The 20,648-nt window shown below is 36.9% G+C and overlaps 1 protein-coding gene and 1 long non-coding RNA gene across 2 annotated transcripts; one reads left to right on the top strand and one right to left on the bottom strand.

Annotated features, from left to right (window-relative positions):
• Window positions 1–1,191: 1,191 nt before the first annotated feature.
• LOC18422435 (F-box/kelch-repeat protein At1g26930) lies at window positions 1,192–3,777 on the bottom strand. Its single transcript, XM_006827107.4, has 2 exons — window positions 3,594–3,777; window positions 1,192–3,178 (listed from the first exon to the last, which is right to left on the bottom strand). Exon 2 carries the CDS (start codon window positions 2,896–2,898, stop codon window positions 1,570–1,572), a length of 1,329 nt encoding a protein of 442 aa, XP_006827170.1. The 5' UTR covers window positions 2,899–3,178; window positions 3,594–3,777; the 3' UTR covers window positions 1,192–1,569.
• Window positions 3,778–12,520: 8,743 nt separating this feature from the next.
• On the top strand, window positions 12,521–15,524 carry LOC148782634 (uncharacterized). Its single transcript, XR_016055051.1, has 2 exons — window positions 12,521–12,952; window positions 14,997–15,524. It is a non-coding gene; the product is annotated as an uncharacterized LOC148782634 (long non-coding RNA).
• Window positions 15,525–20,648: the final 5,124 nt, after the last annotated feature.

Here is a 20,648-nt window from a genome sequence, read left to right as displayed (position 1 = left end):
CATATGATTAAACACTCAGGATTTAACTCCAGTAAATTTGTTATATAGAACTGTAATTTCATTTCTATGACTTATGGGGTTTATGAAATCATAAAAGTAACTCCCATATCAAATTCATGACATGGGTCTCTGTGATCATTGTTGTTAGGGTAGAAAAAGCAGGTGATAACTGAGGATTTTACTCATCTTTTACTATCATCTATGGACCCTTCCCGCGATTCAAAACTTCTGAATCAATAAAACATGGCTTTCTGCCGAAGAGGAGTTCGGTGTTTCCTAAAAATTGGCCTCTCTTATTGTTTTACACTTGCCTGTAACCCACAACTACTTCAGTTCGTTCAATGAAATTTACGTTATCTGTTTCCTTTCGCCACCGACATCGTTGACAAGAGTTTAATGATAGATTTAAAGGTGATAACACAAGATTCAAGCAATACTCAATAATTACTCCTAACATTTTCAACTCTAAGTTTCTAGTAATTCTTACTAGATAGCTTCCGTCCTAAAAACCCAAGACCAGTTGCAGAAGTTAAAACTAGGGCCAAATCATCAGAATTACCAACCTAAACTTATGATTCCAAAAACAGATTTGATTCCAATCATAACAATCCGGCATGATATTAAATCCAGTTCTCTCCTTTTATATATCTTATAGGAATAAATCCGCCAAAGCAATACAATTATACAGACGATCAACATGCCACAGCTCCATGCTTTCAAGACCATACAGAATATGCATGTTGCAAAAGTACTCATCATAAATCTTAAGTTACACGGGGAATTTTTGGGTATCTCAGGAGCCCAGATGCCTGCACAATTTTGGTGCAAATTCCTTTACTCTCTGGGCAGTTAGCTACTCATAATGTGAATCATAATATAGCATTTCTACTAACTATCGACCAGACGAATACTAGCTATAGACATAGGAGCTTCCTTGATTTGGGATATTTTTTTATCTGATTGCAATCAGATCTGCATTATCATAGTTCCCATTTGAAACAAAATTTAGTAAGGGGCAAATATGCTTTCCGTAAAAAATGTCACAAAGAAAGTGCAAAAAATGATAATCTTCAACAGAGAGTCACAGTTTAAATATAACATAAAAAAGTAACACTGAGTGCACATATGCCATCCAAAACAATTGGTGCAGTTGAGTACAATGAGAGCAAAACATACTGAAAGCAACCCATAGATCCATACCCCAAAAAATCTTATTGATGTACTAAGAAGCATTCAGGCATTTCTAATCTACTATCCTGTAATGCACCGAATAAACAAAGCCAAACACAAGGCCCAGTAGAAATTCTTTATGTTCACAACTTACATCCCAAGAAAGAAACCTTTTGGCTCAAGATTTCCTCAGAAGAAAAAAACATTCCATCAAATCTTGAGCACCCCAAATGGGAAAATTCCAAAAAAAAAAAAAAAAGAAAGAAAAAAAGAGGTTACCCATTCTCCTCAGACTCTACACCCCTTTTGCTCTGTACATCCAATTCCAGAGCAGCTTCAAATCCCTCATGCAAGCCTCGAGGCTTTACCACCCATTATCGAACCTTTGAAAGAGAGAGCTCAGCAACCCATCACTGCACAGTTATAAACAAAGGTCCCGGCATTAAGCTGCTTACTTGCAAGCAATCTCCAAGTCGGAGGCCCCTCTTTTGGAACCCAAGAATATAGTTCTACAGTCCCACCTGCTGTTCCCTTATAACCCCCAATAACAATTACTTGACCACCACAGGCCTTGAAAGCCAAACCCCAACCATTAACTGAGGCTGCCCTTTCAGGCAATTTCCCCAAGACACTCCAAGTATTATTCTCCTTATCATATTTCATAACCTCATTCGCTTCATGGTCTGCCGCATAAAGCTCATTGTGGACCACTGCAACAAGGGGTGGAGCATGGGCGAATTCACCTCTTCTTGGAAACATATTGGGTATAGTCCTCCATGTTCTAGTCTCTAAATTGAACTCTTCACCTGAAGTGAGATGCTGTTGAGCTTGGGGGTTTGCACTAGAATGAGCCACTTGATTCTCTCCTTGAACCTTTCTACCCCCAATTACATAGAATTTATCATCCATGAAAAATCCACTGCACATTTTCCTTGGAGAATTCATCTTGGGTAAAGTTTCCCATGACCCATTCTCTGAATTGTAAAGCTCAGCTGAATCCAAGATCTTACCTTGAATATCACAACCCCCTGCAACAATGGCTATCACGCCTTGGCTTGCTGAGCCAAAAAGACACCTTGGGGACTCCATTGGAACAGCTGGGGTCCAATTATTTCTCAATATACTATACCTCCACGTTGTGAAGGAGAGTATGTCTTTGCCAAAAACTAGAAGCTCAGTGCCCACTGCTAAAGATTCCTTATCAGAGAGCTTAAAACATTCATTAGATGGCATAGGAGGGAGATGCATCCACCTTGTGCTATTTGGGTCATACGCTTCCCATTCTGCTAAGCTACAAGAGAAGTAGATCCAGTGCTCCATGACACCCATCTTTCGTCTCAGCTGGTAAAGCTTACCACTTTGCACCAGCAAGCGAAAGGCCCTATTAAGCAAGGCAATTGAGCCATAGTCGGATCGAGAGCACCGGATAAAGCAATCGATCACCATGTCTCGACCTAAGCCCCGGTAATTTGAGTCTTCCCCTTGGCCCTGATGATCATCCTGATCGCTTGGGGTCTCATCAAAAAGAGAGTTTCTCTCTCTAGGGATTTTACGTGGAGACAAGTTGCTACTGTTTGATCTCTTGTTTGTTCCATTAGACTCCTCCATAGAGAGAGAACGCTTGTTGCCCTTTTGGACCTCGATTGGGTACATGTAATACCACTTGGACTCTTGCTCACAAGATCCTGGCAAAACCCTAGAAACTAAGCAGGACTGACCCTCTAACATGACTCCAAATCTCTCTCTCTAAAAGGCAGTATGAAGAACAACTGAGGAGCAATCTATCTTAAGAGATACCCACGAAGAACCTATATCCAGAACAAAAGTTGACAATCTCTCAAACACAGGAAATGGAAACCCCAACTACACGAGTCATAGACTCACCACCTTCCCCAGAAAAAACCCTAATTCTTCGAAATATCAAACCAGAGCTTCCAATCAAAGGCAGATCTCCCAATCTTGACACTGATCCAACTCAATCCTCTGCAACGTCACATGAACCAAGCTTCTGATTCACCACAGAAATCAATCGATCCGGTAAAGATGAACAGCGAACCAAAACCATAAACAGTACAGGAAAAAACCAATCCAATCCTTATCGAACCAAAAAAAAAAAAAAAACCTAAAAATACACAGAGAATCGCCCAATGATCAGGGCCCCAAGATCCATAGCCAGAGCCAGACACAATACTTAATCCTCAGTATTTATACAACAAAATGGAGATTTAAAGAGACAAACAGAGTGAACGAAGATAATCTAGGGCATGGGACTTTCAAAAATTAGGCGCGATTTTGCAACTCCATTGAAGATTTCATGCGAGAATCATCAAAAAAACAATAGCGACTGAAACAGAGAGGGAGAGAGATCTCAAGAAAATAAATGCTCCAAGAGATAGTTAAAACAGAGCGAGAGAGAAACTTACTGGTCTTTTTTCAGTCCCTTGATGGTTGAGAGAGAAAGAGGAGAGAAAAATGAGATAGGATTCTTGAGAGAGAAGGAGAATTTTTTTTAGAGAGAGAGGGAGAGGGTGGGAGGAAGTCTTTCGCTCCTGCGTCTTCTCCGCCTCTACGAAGAAAGAGAAAAAAAAAAAAACCAAGCCCAAAGCCGGAGCTTTTGCGCTTTGAGGAAGCGGCCTTTATCCCTTGGGGCCGTGGACCCCACCGGTGTACAGCCCTTTCCGTCACCGTTAACCGGCAAGAACCGGAAACCACGACCGCTAGGGGCTAGCTTGGCCGAGACTCAACAGAACACCAAACTCTCGGACAATTTTACCCCACGAAACCCGACCAAGTGACGCTTTTGCCCTGCATTATCGTCGACCTGTGAGTGTTTCAATCGGTGAGACCAGTGATTTAAAAAATGTCGGGTTCGTTCGGAATCGATCGGTCCAACTCAAAAATCAATCACACCATGTCGATTCAATTAATATATAAGAAATCGTCTGGGTTTGAAAGAGAACCGGTAATTTGCTACTGTAAAATGGTGTTTTTCTATAATAAAAACATCGTTTTGCTACAGCAAAATATCGATTCACCGATCCCAACCGTTTTTTTATCGGTTCATTGTTTTTGCACTTGCTTTTTCACCGGTTCGCTCTTTTCTCCACACGATAAAATGGCAATTTGGACTGGTTTTTACAATATTTGATCCTGGTCAATGATCCATTTTTAAAATTATTGGGTGGGACATATCGTTAAGCCATAAATCACGATTGGATTGCTAGATTGACAATTTAGATTAGGTTTGGATCGATTGGTAATTCAAAAATATTAAATAAAATAAAAATTACAATGGGATACTTCTAGGGTGAGGATCTAGCCCTAAATATTAAATAAACATAAATATATGTATACATAAAATAAGGTTTTATAGCAGAACGAGCCTAGGACTTATGTATGCTATCCCGAAATTAGTTTAATCCAGCTATCAAATGGGAACTTGTTGGGTTTTAAGCACTTACACAGTCTGTCCAATGGAACGGTGTCTGATGGTGGGGTATTTAAGTCTTTTTGAAGGCTGAGCGGTGACAGGTTAAGAAGACCGCACGAGGTTAGAGAGAATTAAAACCTCTTTTTTACTTGTAATATCTTAGTCAAAGACGGATTTACCCATGCTTTAGTAAAACGACAGGAAATTTGGCTATATTTGTCCTCACCTTTGGCGTTAATTTATGCTTTATAGCCTCGTAGTAAAACTAAAAAACAAAGGTAAACCAAGAAAATAGATATCCTATAGGGCCCTTCCACTTGTGTGTGTAGGATCCTAACGGATTATCATTAAAATTCGTATAAATTTTTAAAAAATTATCGAGATTTGACTTTTCTATAGAACCGTGTCATATTTAATGGTGATCTTTTGAGTCTTACTTATATAAGTGTGAGAGAGTCCTACAGAATCAATTCTCATTTTTTTATCTAAAATAAGAGTTTTATACTTATCATTAAACCGGGGCCTTCAATACCGTTTATCGTAGAAATTTATAAAAAGTTCCATTCAGTTATCGGCATTTCTATGTAGTTCTTTGTAGTTGATATTTTATGCTTGAGTCTTTTAATTTTAGCTTTTCTATTCATTGGACTTGATTTAAATTTCGAGTGTCTATACTTCTCGACATCATGTACTTATAAAAAAAATATAAAGAATAAGTCAATCGAAAGCAACAACTAAATGGGTATCCCGTGCCTATGGTTTCTTTCAGCTCTTATTTTAAAAAGTACTTTTTTATATTTTTGCAAGAATGCAATGGTGAGAAATATAAAGGCCTCAAAATCAAGGTTAATATGATGGAAAGGAAAAAAAACTAAAATTAAAATACAATATATATTTGTTTAATTAATATATAAATAAAATATTATTAATAGATATCTAATTTTTCAACAATTTAGTAATTTACCCCTTTCAACTGTTTCACCTCATGGTCACTGTATTTTAATGGTATTCAGAAATTCAAAAAAAGATATAAAAAATATTCAAACAATTCATCTATCATCTATATTTCAATAAGATAATTTTTTTAAAAAAAATATATTATTTTTAAAGTTCTGAAATAAAATAAGATTTGTTGTGTTTTTGGATTCATGAGGAAGAGATGGAGAGAAAGAACATCATTCTTTACTCGAAGTCATCGTACTTTCCCCCTAGAGTGAAGTACCAATACATAGTAACATAGCATTAATTACCGACATACCCTCAAGACGTGATGCATATCCATTTGAATATGAGAATTACTGATATATCCAAGGGAAGTACAGTAAAGTTTCGAGAATACACAAGCTGAGTCTCGAGAATTAACCGCTTTGTCCTGTTTTCCTTTTAACCATCATTAATGTCGTTGTAATCTCAACCTTCGATGCTTTCCTGCTCACGGATTGCACTGGCAAAGGCCAGGTTCGGGGCCTGAACCAGCCCTTTTTCTTATAGGGCTGGCCTACAGGGAAGGATCGGGCAGGCCAAACTCGGCTTAGGGTGCAATTTGTGTCCAATGTACTAGTTTTTTTTAGATCCGGGCCTAGCCGGGCTGCGATACCCATTGCCAAGATTACAACCTTCCATGCTTTCCTAGGGCTGGCAACGGCCAGGTTGGGCGCCTGACCCATCCCTTATTCTTTTAGGGCAGGACCGGGCAGACCAAACTGGGCTTAGGCTACAATTTGTGTCCTATGCACTAGTTTTTTAGATCCGGGCCTAGCCGGGCTGCGATACCCATTGCCAGCCTTGGCATGGAGGGGTGGTTAAATGAGAGAGATAGAAGGGTGGGAGGAGCAAAGAGGGGTCTCCTTTTCGCATGTTCTTTTGGTTCTGGTGGCTTAGCATCCAACGAGAGCTCAGTTGAATAGTCGACATGGGTGTGAAGCCGAGGAAGACAGATTACAATGGTATTTCATTTTCTCTATAGTATTTTAATCGTGGATTTAAAAAGTATTTTAATCGTGGATTTATAAAGTCAAGCGGCTCCTTCAGTTTTGAACTTTTAAACCCTAGCCTATGGCATGTCAATTTAAGATTGGGTTTAACCCTTGCCCTAAAGATTCATGGCTAGTTCCTCTTCACTAGACCTTAAATACCAAAAATAAAAAAAAAAACAACAATAACAATTTTTAAAAAAAATATATTTTGAGGTGAACACACATGTTAAAAAGATAACGATGAATAGGCATTTTGAAAATTTGATAGGGATCCCTAGAGTCTTAGTCCCCTCTTCAATGCCCCCTACTTCTCTTATCTAAAGTGCCATTGTGTTGACATCCGGTGAATTGATGGCTTAAGATTGCTTTGCTTCTTTCACAAGCTATCAAGGATTAAATACATTGGATTGTTCTCAAATGACAGGTTTAGCCTCCTCTTTTTGGGTAAAAGACAGATCTCAAAAGCGGTTGAGAAAGGTTGGTGTTCAGTTAATTAGAAGTAATTAATTAAAAGTAAATAATAGGGTTTTATATTAAACTCCAGTCAGGCACGTGCTCCATATGATATGAGAGCTTCAAAATCGTGAATGGACGGCTCAAATTCCTTCGCCTTTTTGGAAGTTTACAACTGAGGGACACGTGTGCTAGTTAAAGTGTAAAAGGCGGTGGTGTGATATGATCAGTTAGGGTTTATTGGTTAAGAAGCCTTTGAGCCAATATGAATTATCACGTTATGCGCAACTAATGAAAAGCTAAACGCATTTTGTACAGCATATCTCCAACGCCATTTCACACCGTGTGACACTATAACTGGCCTTTGTTCTCGGGGAGAGAGGTTATAATTCTAAGCAATGTTAAAAAATCATCGAGCTTACTCAATAATCGTTTAATGAATCAGAATTAGAAGTCAAATAATTTTGAAAAAGATCCTCAAATCTTTTGAAGAACCTTATTTTATAAATTGTAAAGCAATTTCTCAAAATATCCATGAGAGAGAGACAATTTATCACTTTACCCATATTATTTGATTTTATTTCAAAATATCCATTAAAATACACATGATAATGAGTTGGAATAGTTTTAGATGTATAAAATATCAAAATAATGTATCTCAAATTTTTAAGCAGGAAACTTATCAAAATATAAATAATATTTGAATTATTTAAGGGAATTTAACAGAATTCCCATAAGATATGAAATTAATTAACAATTTACCCATTTACAACTATTTCAACACAAGCTCATCTATTTTTTTACATTATTTTGAAATTAAATCAAACATTATTTTGAAATTAAATCAAATGGCATAGGTAAAGCCTTGAATTGTTGACCTCTCAAGGGTAAATTGATAACTTTCCTATTATTTAACATTTTAGTCGAGGTGAATTTTGATAAATTTCAAAACTTATATGGCGTGTCATTTGACGAGCTATTTAAAATATGATTGAAAGAATGACGAGCAAAATTAGATCAAAATATATGAGTAAGATATTAAATAGTTCAAGTTACCCTTTTAAACTTAAATCAGTCTTACTTAATTCAATCTCACCCAACTTCTTACCGAGGGGACTCGGACCCCGGTCCGTGGTGGTTCGAGCCCAAGTTTCTCTTTTTAAACACTCGAAAAAATATCCATTATGCCCTAGTGATATTTTCCACCGCCAAACTAAGGTGCACTTTGTAAAAAGTTCTACAGAACCAATTTTCAAGTCATATCAGGGTTTGTCAATTTTGCAAAATTGAGTGCATAGTTGTTAATTTCGAATAATCTTGATAGCGATGGGGGCATTTTATTTTTTGCTTTTGGTTTAGAACCATGAAGTATTCATTCCTAAGGTTTAGGCTTTAAGCATCCTTCTTTTTTGTTGTATGAAATGGAGGGTACACTTCATATTCTTCCTCCTTTTCTTCTTTTCTATGATTTTTTGGGTGGGTAAACCCGGATTTAACTTTAGTATGTTAGTGCTGGGTCCCTTATGCCCAAACCACTAAGCCCAAGTGGCCAATACCTAATTTTATATATGATGCAAAGTTATTAAATTCCTTAGTTGCATTTTAACAGAGAGATATTGAATCCTTCTATGTCGCTAGATTTGAAATTTATGATCTCTATGATACATTCTTGTCTCATGGTCCCTCGGGATTAGCCATTCCATGGACCGCTATGCCCTCTCACTCTCATAGAAAATAGTCCCTCCCCCCGACCTCCGAGGGGGCTTTCTTTCTCCCCCTCCTTTCTCTCTCGTAAGCCAAATGCTCCCGATAGCATATGCCCATCTACTTCTCGGGTAAAAATCTAATTGGATTGTATTCAATGAGATCATATTTCTTTGATATAGGGTGTTCATAATTAGTAATTATTGCTGGTTTTTTCTTGTAAAAAAGGTGGTCGCAATTACTTACAATCGCCCTATATGAAATTTGACAGCTTGAATATTGCATAAAACTCTGAGAAATTTATTTTGAAGTTTGAGCTTGTTTAGTGGAATAATTGTGCTACCCAATTTCACATCCGATGGTCAAAATTAGTGTGACCACCTTGTACTAAAGTAAATGGTTTTATTCTATACTTTCTCTAATCTAATTTAGGAGTAATTTTAAGATATGAAAATTTAGGTAAATAACATTATCAACACATAGACTAACCTCAAAAACAGAAAATGTCTGTGCACTTAAAAAAAGAAGAAGATGATGTCCCAATATTGAACCAGGACCATCTACTTTTTTGAGGTTGAGATCCAAGTGTTAGAACTAAAAAAATGAATATTCAAATTTTCTCTTTAATCAGCTAGTGATTCTTGAGTAGTTATCAAAATTTTATATCCAAAAAATCCTCCCAAGTAGGTTTTCTGCCGAGGGTGTAAATGAACAGTATATGCTCCTGGGGGGAGCATAGTAAATGCGCCAATTTAACACTCCCTCCCCCTCTTTCTCTCTTAAAAACGGCAGTATAGAAAGCTAGAACAATTGCTTAAAATAGCCGGATCATTTATGTAGAAATAGCCCTACCCCTTTCTTTCTCTCTCACAATGTTTTTTTTGTAGAATTCTCTCTCTATGACTCTTTCTCTCTCTAAAGCACGCATGCCCACGCTCGCATTATAATCATTCTACAACCTCTTAGCCTTTAAATATTCCCAACCATTTGTCTTGCTTGTGATACATTATGCTATGGGATTTGTCCATAAGCTCAATTTTTTATCCCATACTTTACTATTACACCTGTACTTTAAACATTTTATTTATACAGGCCACAATAGTACACAACTACAGTCTTCTCTGCAATTCTCCCTGCCTTATTTGTGTTTTCCACATGTAACGTATGTCAGTTTGGTTGAATGTCGTATTTGTCTCTCTACTAGAAAAAATAATTATGAAAAATTATGTGATCCCTCGGCCTAATTGTATATTTGTTCCCTTGGGCAAACCTACTCGATCTATCTAGTCGTAATGCCTAGAAATATAGAAAAACTCGAATGAGCTTCCTCAATTAGTTTGAAGATCACGCTCTGAATTGCTCGTGGAGCTGTGTTTTAAAAATCGTCCTTCTCGATTCAATTGAATGCTGATTGGGCTAATTCCGTTCTAAGTGTCATGAAGTGCGTCTAATTTTTCAATTTAACTCGAATGCCCTTGTTTAATATTTTTATTATTATTTAAACTCTAAATCATAAAATCCAAATATTTTTCATGGAGCCATGCAAGTTTTTATTGTTTTACCATTTTTTTTTTTTTTTATTATTTAAATTTGGGTTTGGTATGTATAGAGCCGAGGCTCTAAACAATCAAAGTAAAGCACACTTTCAAATAGTATCAATAAATGTGGTTTCAATATTGGAAATCTTTGTGATAGTTTAATTATAAAATTTAAAACTTAAAAAATAGTACAGATCGAGCAGATATATGAAAACTTAAAAATCTTGAAAATTAAAGGTTAAAAAATACGCTACAAATTGTAATATTTCTAAAACTTGATATCCATTGTTTTCATGTCTATGTATCTTGATGTCGAGATGATCAATTTTAATATATTTAGATATCAAAATAACCTACTCTAGTGAAACTTTTGAGGTGGGCTCTAATTTGATTATTTTGAGCCTCGGCTCTGTATGAACTTTTTCCTTCAAAGTTGTTTTCATTTAGCTGATCGATATCCAAGGGAGGGACTGATTTGGGCTTTAAAACATTGACACAAAGTGTCCAAATTTTGGATTGTCAGGTGTTCAATTATGAAAATCCCTTCTCTCTGGGAAAAAAAAAAAAAAAAGACACTCGTGAGAAGATTCACAGGGTGCGATTCAGAATTTCAAAGAAAAAAATCACCGTATGACATTAGTGCAAGGAGTAAATGGATTTTTTGGTCCTCGCGGGAGCACGTACTAAGCAAAAAAAAAAAATTAACACTGTGAGTACAATAATTAACAACTTAATAAACCAATTAACTTAAGATCCGAGCCATTTACTCGTATGAAACAAAATCGGAAACGTCCAATCAAACAGAGGTGGTCTGACTGTTGATATACGATTAAGTTGCCGTATAGTAACGCTTAACCGTGTTGGACGGCCCAGATTCTCCAAAGTCAAATTTGTCCTTTTATCTCTGAACCGTCCATCAATCTCTTAATGCAAATCATAGCCGTTCATCTGACATTTGTCTTGTCCATCCAGCTGGTCAAACACGTCTCACTGCTCAGAAAAATGCCCATAAATAGCCGAATTAAATTAAATACGGCTCTGGTGAGGGGCAGTTTCGATAATTCGAAAAAAAACAAGGTTGAATGTTGGAGAGTTAAGCCAAAACGAGGAATTCGAATTCGTACTCTTTCTTAAACCGAAACCGGATTCCAAACAGGCCTCGGAAAACTCATAACGACGGATTGACCCAAAAAGAGGAAAAAGGTTAAAATAAAATAAAAATAAAACAATAAATAACGGCGTTAGTGGATCGTTATTTAGCCGTTTCGATAACAGTGGTCTCGAGAGCGAAGCCACTTTGCCTCGAGGACCCGCTTTTGGTTATTGATGGAAAAAGTCGCCCCCCCCTTAAATATTAGTCACGCACGTCTTCTCTCTAAAACGAGTCCCGCACGTGTTCTATTTCTCTCTCTAAAGCGAGTCAAGCACATCTTCCTTACTCTCTCCAGACTAGTCAGTAGTCACCCACGTCTTTTCTCACTCTAAATTTAGCACGTCTTCTCGCTCTTTATCTTTTTTCTCACATAAATCACCTCGTCCTATCCCTCTCTTTCCCCACGAAAAGAAGCCATGCACGTCTCTCTTCTCTCTTTATTTATGACATTCCGAAATGAAATTTACGCACGCTCTCTCTTAAACCCATGAGATCACACCATCTCTCTCTACCCATTGAAATCACACTTCCCTTTCTCACACTAAAGGCCTCTCTTCTCATTCCAAAGTCTCAATGGCATTTCCTTCTTTATTATATAAAACTAACCACCACAAGCATTGGCACGTCATATACCCACCCCTCACATTTCTCTACAATGAAAGTCCTCTTTCTCTCTCTAAAAAATACAATGAAATGCATCATCCACCATAAAGTTTTAAGATCCCTTTTCTCTCTTTAATGATCTTTCTTTTTCTCTTTCTTTTTTGAAATTAAGAGAGAAGTAGGGAACTGAGCAAGCGAAAAACATTGACACGAAACATCGCTCCCCTCTCTCTCTCTACATCTCCCCATCAATAAATTCGCACTCTCTCTCTTAAAGACGTTTCCCCATCAGGAAAAACCTAAACAATACTGCAATTTGAATTAGCACGTCATCTCGTTCCCACCACCCCGCCTCTCTCCATCAAACCAAATCACACGCGCCCCTCTTTCTCTCTCTAAAAGTCTTTCTTTATAAAGCAAAACTTAAGCATCACAAAGCCATTGGGAACTCAGCATCAACACTGTTGCGAACTAAGCATCACAACCAGCGACACGTCACCTTTCTCTCTCTCTCTCTCTCCATCGATATAATTCTCCCTCTCTCTCTCTCTAGAACCCCTCTTTCTCTCTCTAGAACGAGAGACCTGACACCGTCACTGATGCGCACCAATGGCTATCATGGGGCGTATGTGCGTGACCCTCTTTTTTAATGCGACACCGCCTTAGGAATGTGCGCCAGGTGTCGGCGCACGTGCGCGCTAATGCGAACCGCCCCTCCGAAAAGCCACGATGCTTTCCCCCCTAATAGAAAAAATATATTAAATTGAAGAAAGAGAAGGAAAAAAGAGGATGTTGGATTTAAAACAGCTGGATACGCCAAGTGCTAAACGTGCGGCCAGGATCGTCCCTCTTCAAAGCCTACGTAATAAATAAGTTTACTAGGAGGGCTATAATTTGTGTAAGGCTGCGGCCCTAAACAATCAAGGTAAGGCGAAACTGCAAATAGTGTCAAAACGATGTCGTTTAGGTACTAATAGTATCTACGGTAGCCTGAAAATTTATTTTTATTTTATATTTATGAAATTTGAAACTTAAAAAATAGTGTAGACCAACCAGATATATGAACACTTGAAAATTGACAGCCTAAATAATGCATCACAAGATATATTATTTTCAAGATTTGAAGTTCATTTTTTTTATATAATCATGTATGTATATCATGGTCAAGATGCTTGGATTTGAGATTTTTTCGGCATCCAAACCACTTCTTTTAGTGAATTTTGGAAGTGCATCTTATTTTCGTCGTTTAGAGCATCGACCTTATATAAACTTTTTCCTTAAATGAAATGGGTGATTTTCACTATCCATGTTCTTAGCATTTCACCCAGAATTTTTTAATTCAGCCCCAAAATGGGGGTAACAATATAATCTTCAACTATTTAGCCTCCCCCATGCTGTCATAATTTTGGGTGGATATTATTAGCATAAAAAATAATATGACTTTAATTTTTATTACAAAAATGTCATAATCATTAGTGATTGTTAGATGCAAAATTGGGCAGATGGTTGTTTGATTTATTAGGCACAAAACTCAAATTAAAATTTCTTAAATTGTGTGACATACCCAAGCTGTTGGAGTTCATATCCGATGGCTAAAGTAATTGGCACCCGCTTGTACTAAAGGGAAAGGTTTCTATACTTCTCATACAGTATAGAAGTTCTATGTTTCCCCTACCATCCAGCCGACCAATTTTGATCAAGAGGGCCACTCACCGTTTGATCTTAGATCCGACGTCTCAAAGTATTTTATTTTTTGTTTTTTTATACAAATTGTATGACTATGAAATTTGGTACCTGCCATTTTCTCATTGGGGCACACCTATAAAATGTAATGACCAAATACCCTTTGAAACTTTCAAGGGTATTTTGTTTATTTTATTTTATTGAAAATATTTTTTGTATATATTTTCTCTCTAGTACAAGTTTAATAGAGGGATGGATGTCCAAAATTTTGTGTCAAAATAGTTTCTAAAAAAAATTAAAAAAAAAATAGTGTAGAGATGCAACATTGTGATTGAGACAATCTTAACCCTCCATTCAAAATGGACGGTAGGATAAGAGGAAGTATATAAGTTTTATGCTTTAGGGGAAACATAAAAAGCTTGCCCTATACTAAAAAGCAAATGATCTAAAACATAAACCGCTGCTAAAAACAAGTTACTAAATTGAGCCCATTAGTTTAAGAACAAGGTGAGTTTCGTAGTTTGGCAACAAAAATCGTCCTTTCTGTAATACACCCAACTTTAGTTGCATTGTAGTAGGGGTGTCAAATGGGTCTGATCAACCCATAAAATGGAACTTAGAGATCGGGTTTAGGTTCATTTGACATGAACCTCAACGGGTTCAGGTCCTTTTCCATCTTGGACAAATTTGGGTCAAGTCAAGTTGTGGGCCAACTCCAGTCACATTGGGGTAGGGGTGTCAAAGGGGTTGGTTGAGACCCATAAAATGGACCCTAGAGGACAGATTCAGGTCTATTTGACATGAACCTCACCCGGGTCAGGTCCTTTCCATCATAGACAAATTTGGGTTAGGTCAGGTCCCAACCCAACTTAGATCTTGACCCCGGCCGGACTGATTTAGGTCTAGCTCATAGCTCAGGTGTAATTGTAACTCATTTCCAAATGGATTGTAGCCGACCTAGATGGACCCAGGACGCAATAGGGGTGGAATTATTAGGGAAGTCCGTCAATCATGTATTTTTTTTTATGAAGTTTTTATAAAGCCTAAGTTTTATGAAAACAAAATAAGGCTGCACTTCGAATCCTCGTCCAGAAAGCACTTTCAACAATAAAAATCTTCTCGATGGCTTTAAAATCAATTTTCAACACTGACAATAAAATTTAAAAGATAAATACCTCACGATAGATGATATTCAAAAGAGGGATAATGTTTTGCTTAATATTTGCCTGATATGCAAGAATGATGAAGAATCTGGCAATCACTTTTTTTGCATTGCCATTTTGCAGCAAGTATTTGGCTTTGGGCATTCAGTAAATTGAGACTATTTATTATGCTATATGAGGGCATTATAAATCGTCCAAATCCTGCTGGCTTTCCGAAGAACGGTGTTATTTATCATTCGGCAGATTTGGTGGGAGCACAACAAGAGAGCTTTTGATGGGATTTCTTTGGACATGGATGGTGTTAAAGATCGAATTTTACCATCTTTATGGGATTGGTTTTCTTCTACTTGTGAAGGTCAAGGAGCTTCATGAGCTCGCATTTATGTTAATCTGAGGAACCTAATATTTTCCTTCTCCACATTTGTCATCCTTACTCTATTTGGAAATTGCCTATTAATTTTGATAGAAGTTCCTTAGGCAATCTAGGTCTTGCAAGAGTGGGCAGACTGATTCGAAACCATGAAGGGACGGTTATCTTTTCTTATGTGGGACCTTGTGTAACATTTCGGCTAATCAGGCTGAAATTTTCTCTCTCTTGCAAGGATTGGAAATCATTGTCTGCAAATAAACAATATGAGATGTTTTTGTTGAGGGGGATTCCTTTAACGTTATCAAATGGTGTAAATATGAACAAATAATACCTTAATCTCTCCATGTTTTTGGGTAAAAAATATTCTATCACTGTGCTACACTAGGGCTTCAGATATCCTTCTCCCATATCATCGTGAAGCCAATGACGATGCTGATAGTCTTGCAAAATTGGGCACCTTGCTCATTTCTAGTGCTTTAATATCCTCTTTATAACATGATGCTTTATAACTACATATTTAATAAAAGTTCTTAACATTGTCAAAAAAATAAAAATAAAAATAAAAATAAAAATAAAAATAAAAATAAAAAGAAAGAAAAAAGAGTACGTATCTTATATATTTGTTAACATCTATTTTAGTGTTTTAAATAATTTATTACATTATACATAATTTTTAGAGTTTGAAATCTTAATTTTTCTTCACAACCATAACGTTCAAGTCGAGATGATCCACGTAAAGGTCTTCCAATGCTTGAAATACAATTTTTGATGAGTTATGAAGTGAAGCTTCACTTATTTTGATAGAGCTGCAGCTCTATCACACCATTTTCTTTTTTATTTTTATTACTAAGACAATGGGTGGCTAGAGTAACCCCCTTTAATTAAGCAACGAATGGAGCTTCAAAACGAAGCAACGCCACCCCACCCCACCAGGAAAGATTCTGGCGTGCACTAAGCCTTAAAAAACAAATAATTGGAGGTTTTTGGGCCATCCGATGGAGGACACGTGTCCAAAAGCTGTCCCTTCATGTGGCCGGTTATTGAAGTGGGAGAAAGGTGTCGAGAGTCAAGAGTGGGAGGAGGAGGGGCAAAATCCTTCAAGAAAGGTAATCAAGAGTGGGAGGAAGGGTAGAATCGTCATTTTGACTTCGGGTGAAGGGTAGGGGTGTGATTTTCAACCTTGGTTAGGGTAGGGACGTCATTTTGACTTACAAGTTTTAACCCTGGTTTGCTTTGAGGGGTAGGGGCGTATTTTGGGGTTTTGAGTTGGGTTGTATTTGACATTGACGTGGGGGTACTCATTGAGGGGATCTAGTGTGCGACACGGGGCGATTTGGGGGACGGCGAGAGAGCGGGGTTGGGCGATGAGCGAGAAAGGCACCCAATTATTGGAGGATGATGAGGAGGAGTGAGAAACGGGGCCCAACCAATACCAATTTCCTCTCCTTTCCTTTGCTGCAATCATGAAGACAAACACACTCTCTCTCTCTCTCTCTCTCTCTCTCTACGATATACGTTTCTCTCTCTTCCTCTATGGTCTTATACCATGAATCGCCTCATCTAACTTGAATAGGTGTTGCTGTTTTGGTTTTGCTTTTTTAAATAGAGTAATGATCCTATCAAACCCTACATTTTTATTGAAAATAGGATGCCCAATTCTCTAACGGATCTAGTCCAGTTTTGCATCCCTATCTTACCCTACATTTTATTTTATTTTTTTAATTTTTTATATCCTCAATTTTTGTACTTTTTATTAGCTGATTTTCTCGCCTGGATTGCCGAAAATGGGTGCTTTGCATAACCAAACCAGTTTCTTGGATGGCCGATTCACCATGTCCATCTAGAGTTTTAAACATTCCTATAATGTATGGATCTTCTCTCTCCTCACTCATCCCTCGCCCTCTCTCTTTATAGTAAGTTTTTTTTTTCCCCTTTTTTGTTAAAGGGTAAAATAAGTAGAAAGTGTTGAGAACAAAGAAAATGTTGGACGAGTGGAAGAAAAGTATTGTAATATTTATTTACAAGAATAAAAGAAACAAAACAAAATGTGCAAACTATCGAGTGATCAAGCTCTGGGAGAGAGTGATTGAACAACGATTAAGGCATGAAACAAGTGTATTTGAAAACCAATTTGGTTTTATGTCAGAGAAATCAACAACTGAAGCTATTTTTCTATTTAGACAACTGATTGAGAAGTTTGGGCGAACGGAAAAAACCTCCATATGGTCTTTATTGATTTAGAGAAAGCTTATGATAGAGTGGCTCGAGATTTGATTTGACAGGTGTTGGAAAAAAAATGAGTCTCTAGACACTACATCGACTTAGTGAGAGATATGTACGATGAAACACAAACTAGTGTACGAACAACTAGTGAAAAGACAAATGTGTTTTCAGTAACAATAGGTCTATATCAAGGGTCAACATTAAGCATGTACATCTTTGTCTTAATTATGGACGACTTAACTAGGCACCTAAAAAATGACGTACCGTGGTGCATATTATTCGCAGATGACTTAGTTTTGATCTATGAGACCCAAAACAACATCATCACAAAGTTAGAAATTTGGAGGGATGCCCTAAAATCTATTTTTTTAAAAAAAATTAGCCAGATTCACATAGAGTACATGAAATATAATTTTAATAATAATAGAAGTAGAGATGATGAAGTAGTTAAGATCGTACTTTCGATATCTTGTGTCGATAGTCCAGGAAAACGAATAGATTGAGGAAGATGTCGTATACCGAATTAGAGCTGGACGGGCGAAGTGGAGATGTACAATTGAAACTTTATGTGACGGCCGCATACCAATGAAGCTGAAAGACAAGTTCATAGGATAACTATGAGACCGGCTTTGCTCTATGGGGTAGAATGTTGGACGTACAAAAAACAATATACCCATAGAATGAGTATAGTCGAGATGAGATGAATGAGTGACAAGACAAGAAGGGATAGAATTTGAAATGAATCCAATCAGGATAATTTAGGTGTGACACCAATAGGCGATAATATGAGAGATAGTAGATTTAGATTGACTGGACATGTGTGGCGTCAACCAAGTACAACAATAGTTAGGAAGAGCAAGTTACTTCAAGTGGAAGGGCTAAAAAGGGCAAAGGGTATGCCCGAAAAGACTTGGTTGGACGTAGCCTAAAAAGATATGGGGATTTATGGTATAATTTGAAGGTATAACCTTTAATAGAGCATAATAAAAGTCCGGGATTTATGTAGCCAACTTCAATTAATTGGAAAAAAGCTATAATGATGATGATAATAAGTATAAAGTGCTCCTCTTATATATACTGCAAGTAAGTTGCACCAAAAATTTTGCTTGGAAGATTTAGTTTCGGTGTTAATACCTTACAATGACCTGAAAATCCATGTTCAATTCGAAAATGAAATTGAAAATTTTAAAAACAATATAGTGCGAGTATATCTATAAATACTTGAAAATCCTGAAGATAAATAATTCATATAACTTATTACAAAATATATTATTTTTAAGACCTAAAATTCATGTCTTCTTTTATAATCTTATCTCTCCAGGTTGAGATGATTAATTGGAAAGTTTTTCCAACTTCCAAAAACTCTATTATCTGTCTTTTGTTAGGTGTTAGTTTCTTTCTCTCTCTAAAGTGAAGGTTTTCTCTCTCTAGTGTAGGTTTTCTCACACTACAATGTCTTGGACCCTGGATATCCCTCTCTAAGGTTTCCCCTCTCTACCTCCTCATTGAGGTATAACTTATCTCTCTGTGTCCGTTTTGTCTCTCTATCCTTTCTCTCTATAAAGTACCTTTTCTCTTTCTCCTATAAGGAATATTAAGATAGGCAAATGTACGCTGGTCAATTCGAGAAAACATAGAATACTGGTACTGAGCAAGGCCTGTACGACTCTCTATCTTTATATCCTTCTCCCTCAAGCGTAAGAGAAAAAATATTAACGATTTTTCTCTGTTCCTTTCTAGAAGTTTGTGAAACGTGGGCGTACCACGTTCACATAGAAGGAGGAAAGCCAAAACCAATCTGGACGAAAGCATTCCAATATTTTCTCTCTCTAATAACGGTATCCGGACATATTCTACTGGTTTTACACGAGAAGCCAATACCAATTCTTATAATGAAAACACCCTCCTCTTCTCTCTTCTCTCTCTTTCTCTTTCTCTGGAATTTGGAACATATTCTCATTGAATTACAAGAGAAGCCACTACCATTTTACATGGCTCACTCTCTCTCTCTCTCTAGATTGCCAAGAGTCAAATACCATTAGTTTTGCCATCTCTCTCTAAAACCTTTCATGTAGAGTTTCTTTTTATATCCAGTACCGATACGTTTGATCCGATCTACAATGACAATGATTTAGAATTATTTGATCGTCTTGAGGAAGACCCATTCTCTCTCTATGATATGTGGACATATTCTTGTCGGTTTGGGAGAGAAGCCAATACCAATTTACATCATGAAGTCTCTCTTTTTCTTCGATATATTCCATTAGTTTCCACATAAGCCCACAATTGAGGAAGAAGACATCTCTCTATGCGCATATGGGGAAATTCCATTGCATTAGACATATTCGACGCAGTTAAAAAAAAAAAAAAAAAAAAACAAACAAGAGGAAAACACCCCAAATTAGGATTTTCATTTTTTTGAATGTTAACTTAGAGGAGGAAGTTTATATAAGGTGTCAACCTTATATCATGTAGATATGCATCTTATGTAATGTGACAAGATGAGAGGAACTAGATTTTGGTAGACTGGTCATATGTAGAGCAGACCCAATACAACACTTGTTAGTAAGTGCGAGTTGGTTTAAGTGGAAGGCTAAATAAGGATAAGGTGTAGGGCTAAAATGATATGGTTGAAAGTAGTGAGAACAATATATGGCGACTTATGGCCTTATTGACTATATGACTCTTGATAGCATTGAATGACAGACTATGATTCGTATAGTAAACCCTAAATATTTAGAAAAAATATACTGATACACATTTCAAAAATCTATAGGTAAATATTATTATGATGTTGAAAAACCCTCAAATTGATTATCACGACCTCGAGACATATGGTCACACAAAAAATAGGAACTCAAATATTAAAAAGAGTACATCTCGTAACACATTATTTGAACCATCCATTTTGAGATTTTCAAGTGTTTAGAGATCTGCGTGATTCTCAACATTTTAGAGCTTTAAATTTCTTAATTAGGGATGTAAATACAATTTCAAGACATCCTAAGAGTTTACAATTCCAAAACTGAATCTTATGGCAGGATTTGGACGTACATCATGTAGAAAAGCCTAAAAGCAATCCACGAAAACAAAAAAGAAGAAACAAACACAAAAGAAAAAAACAACCAACCACAATGTAAAGATATAAGTGGTTCGGCAACGTGTCTACGTCCACGGGAAAT

The sequence above is a fragment of the Amborella trichopoda genome, chromosome 4, assembly GCF_054954075.1.
Source record: "Amborella trichopoda isolate Santa Cruz 75 chromosome 4, AtrichopodaSantaCruz75HAP2 v2.0, whole genome shotgun sequence".
NCBI lineage: Eukaryota > Viridiplantae > Streptophyta > Magnoliopsida > Amborellales > Amborellaceae > Amborella > Amborella trichopoda.
The sequence above is the reverse complement of the archived record's forward strand: the minus strand, read 5'-3'. Positions and strand labels throughout refer to the sequence as shown.

Coding starts and splice junctions, on each gene's coding strand:
- LOC18422435 (XM_006827107.4), bottom strand. CDS start 2,898: ATGTTAGAGGGTCAGTCCTGCTTAGTTTCTAGGGTTTTGCCAGGATCT.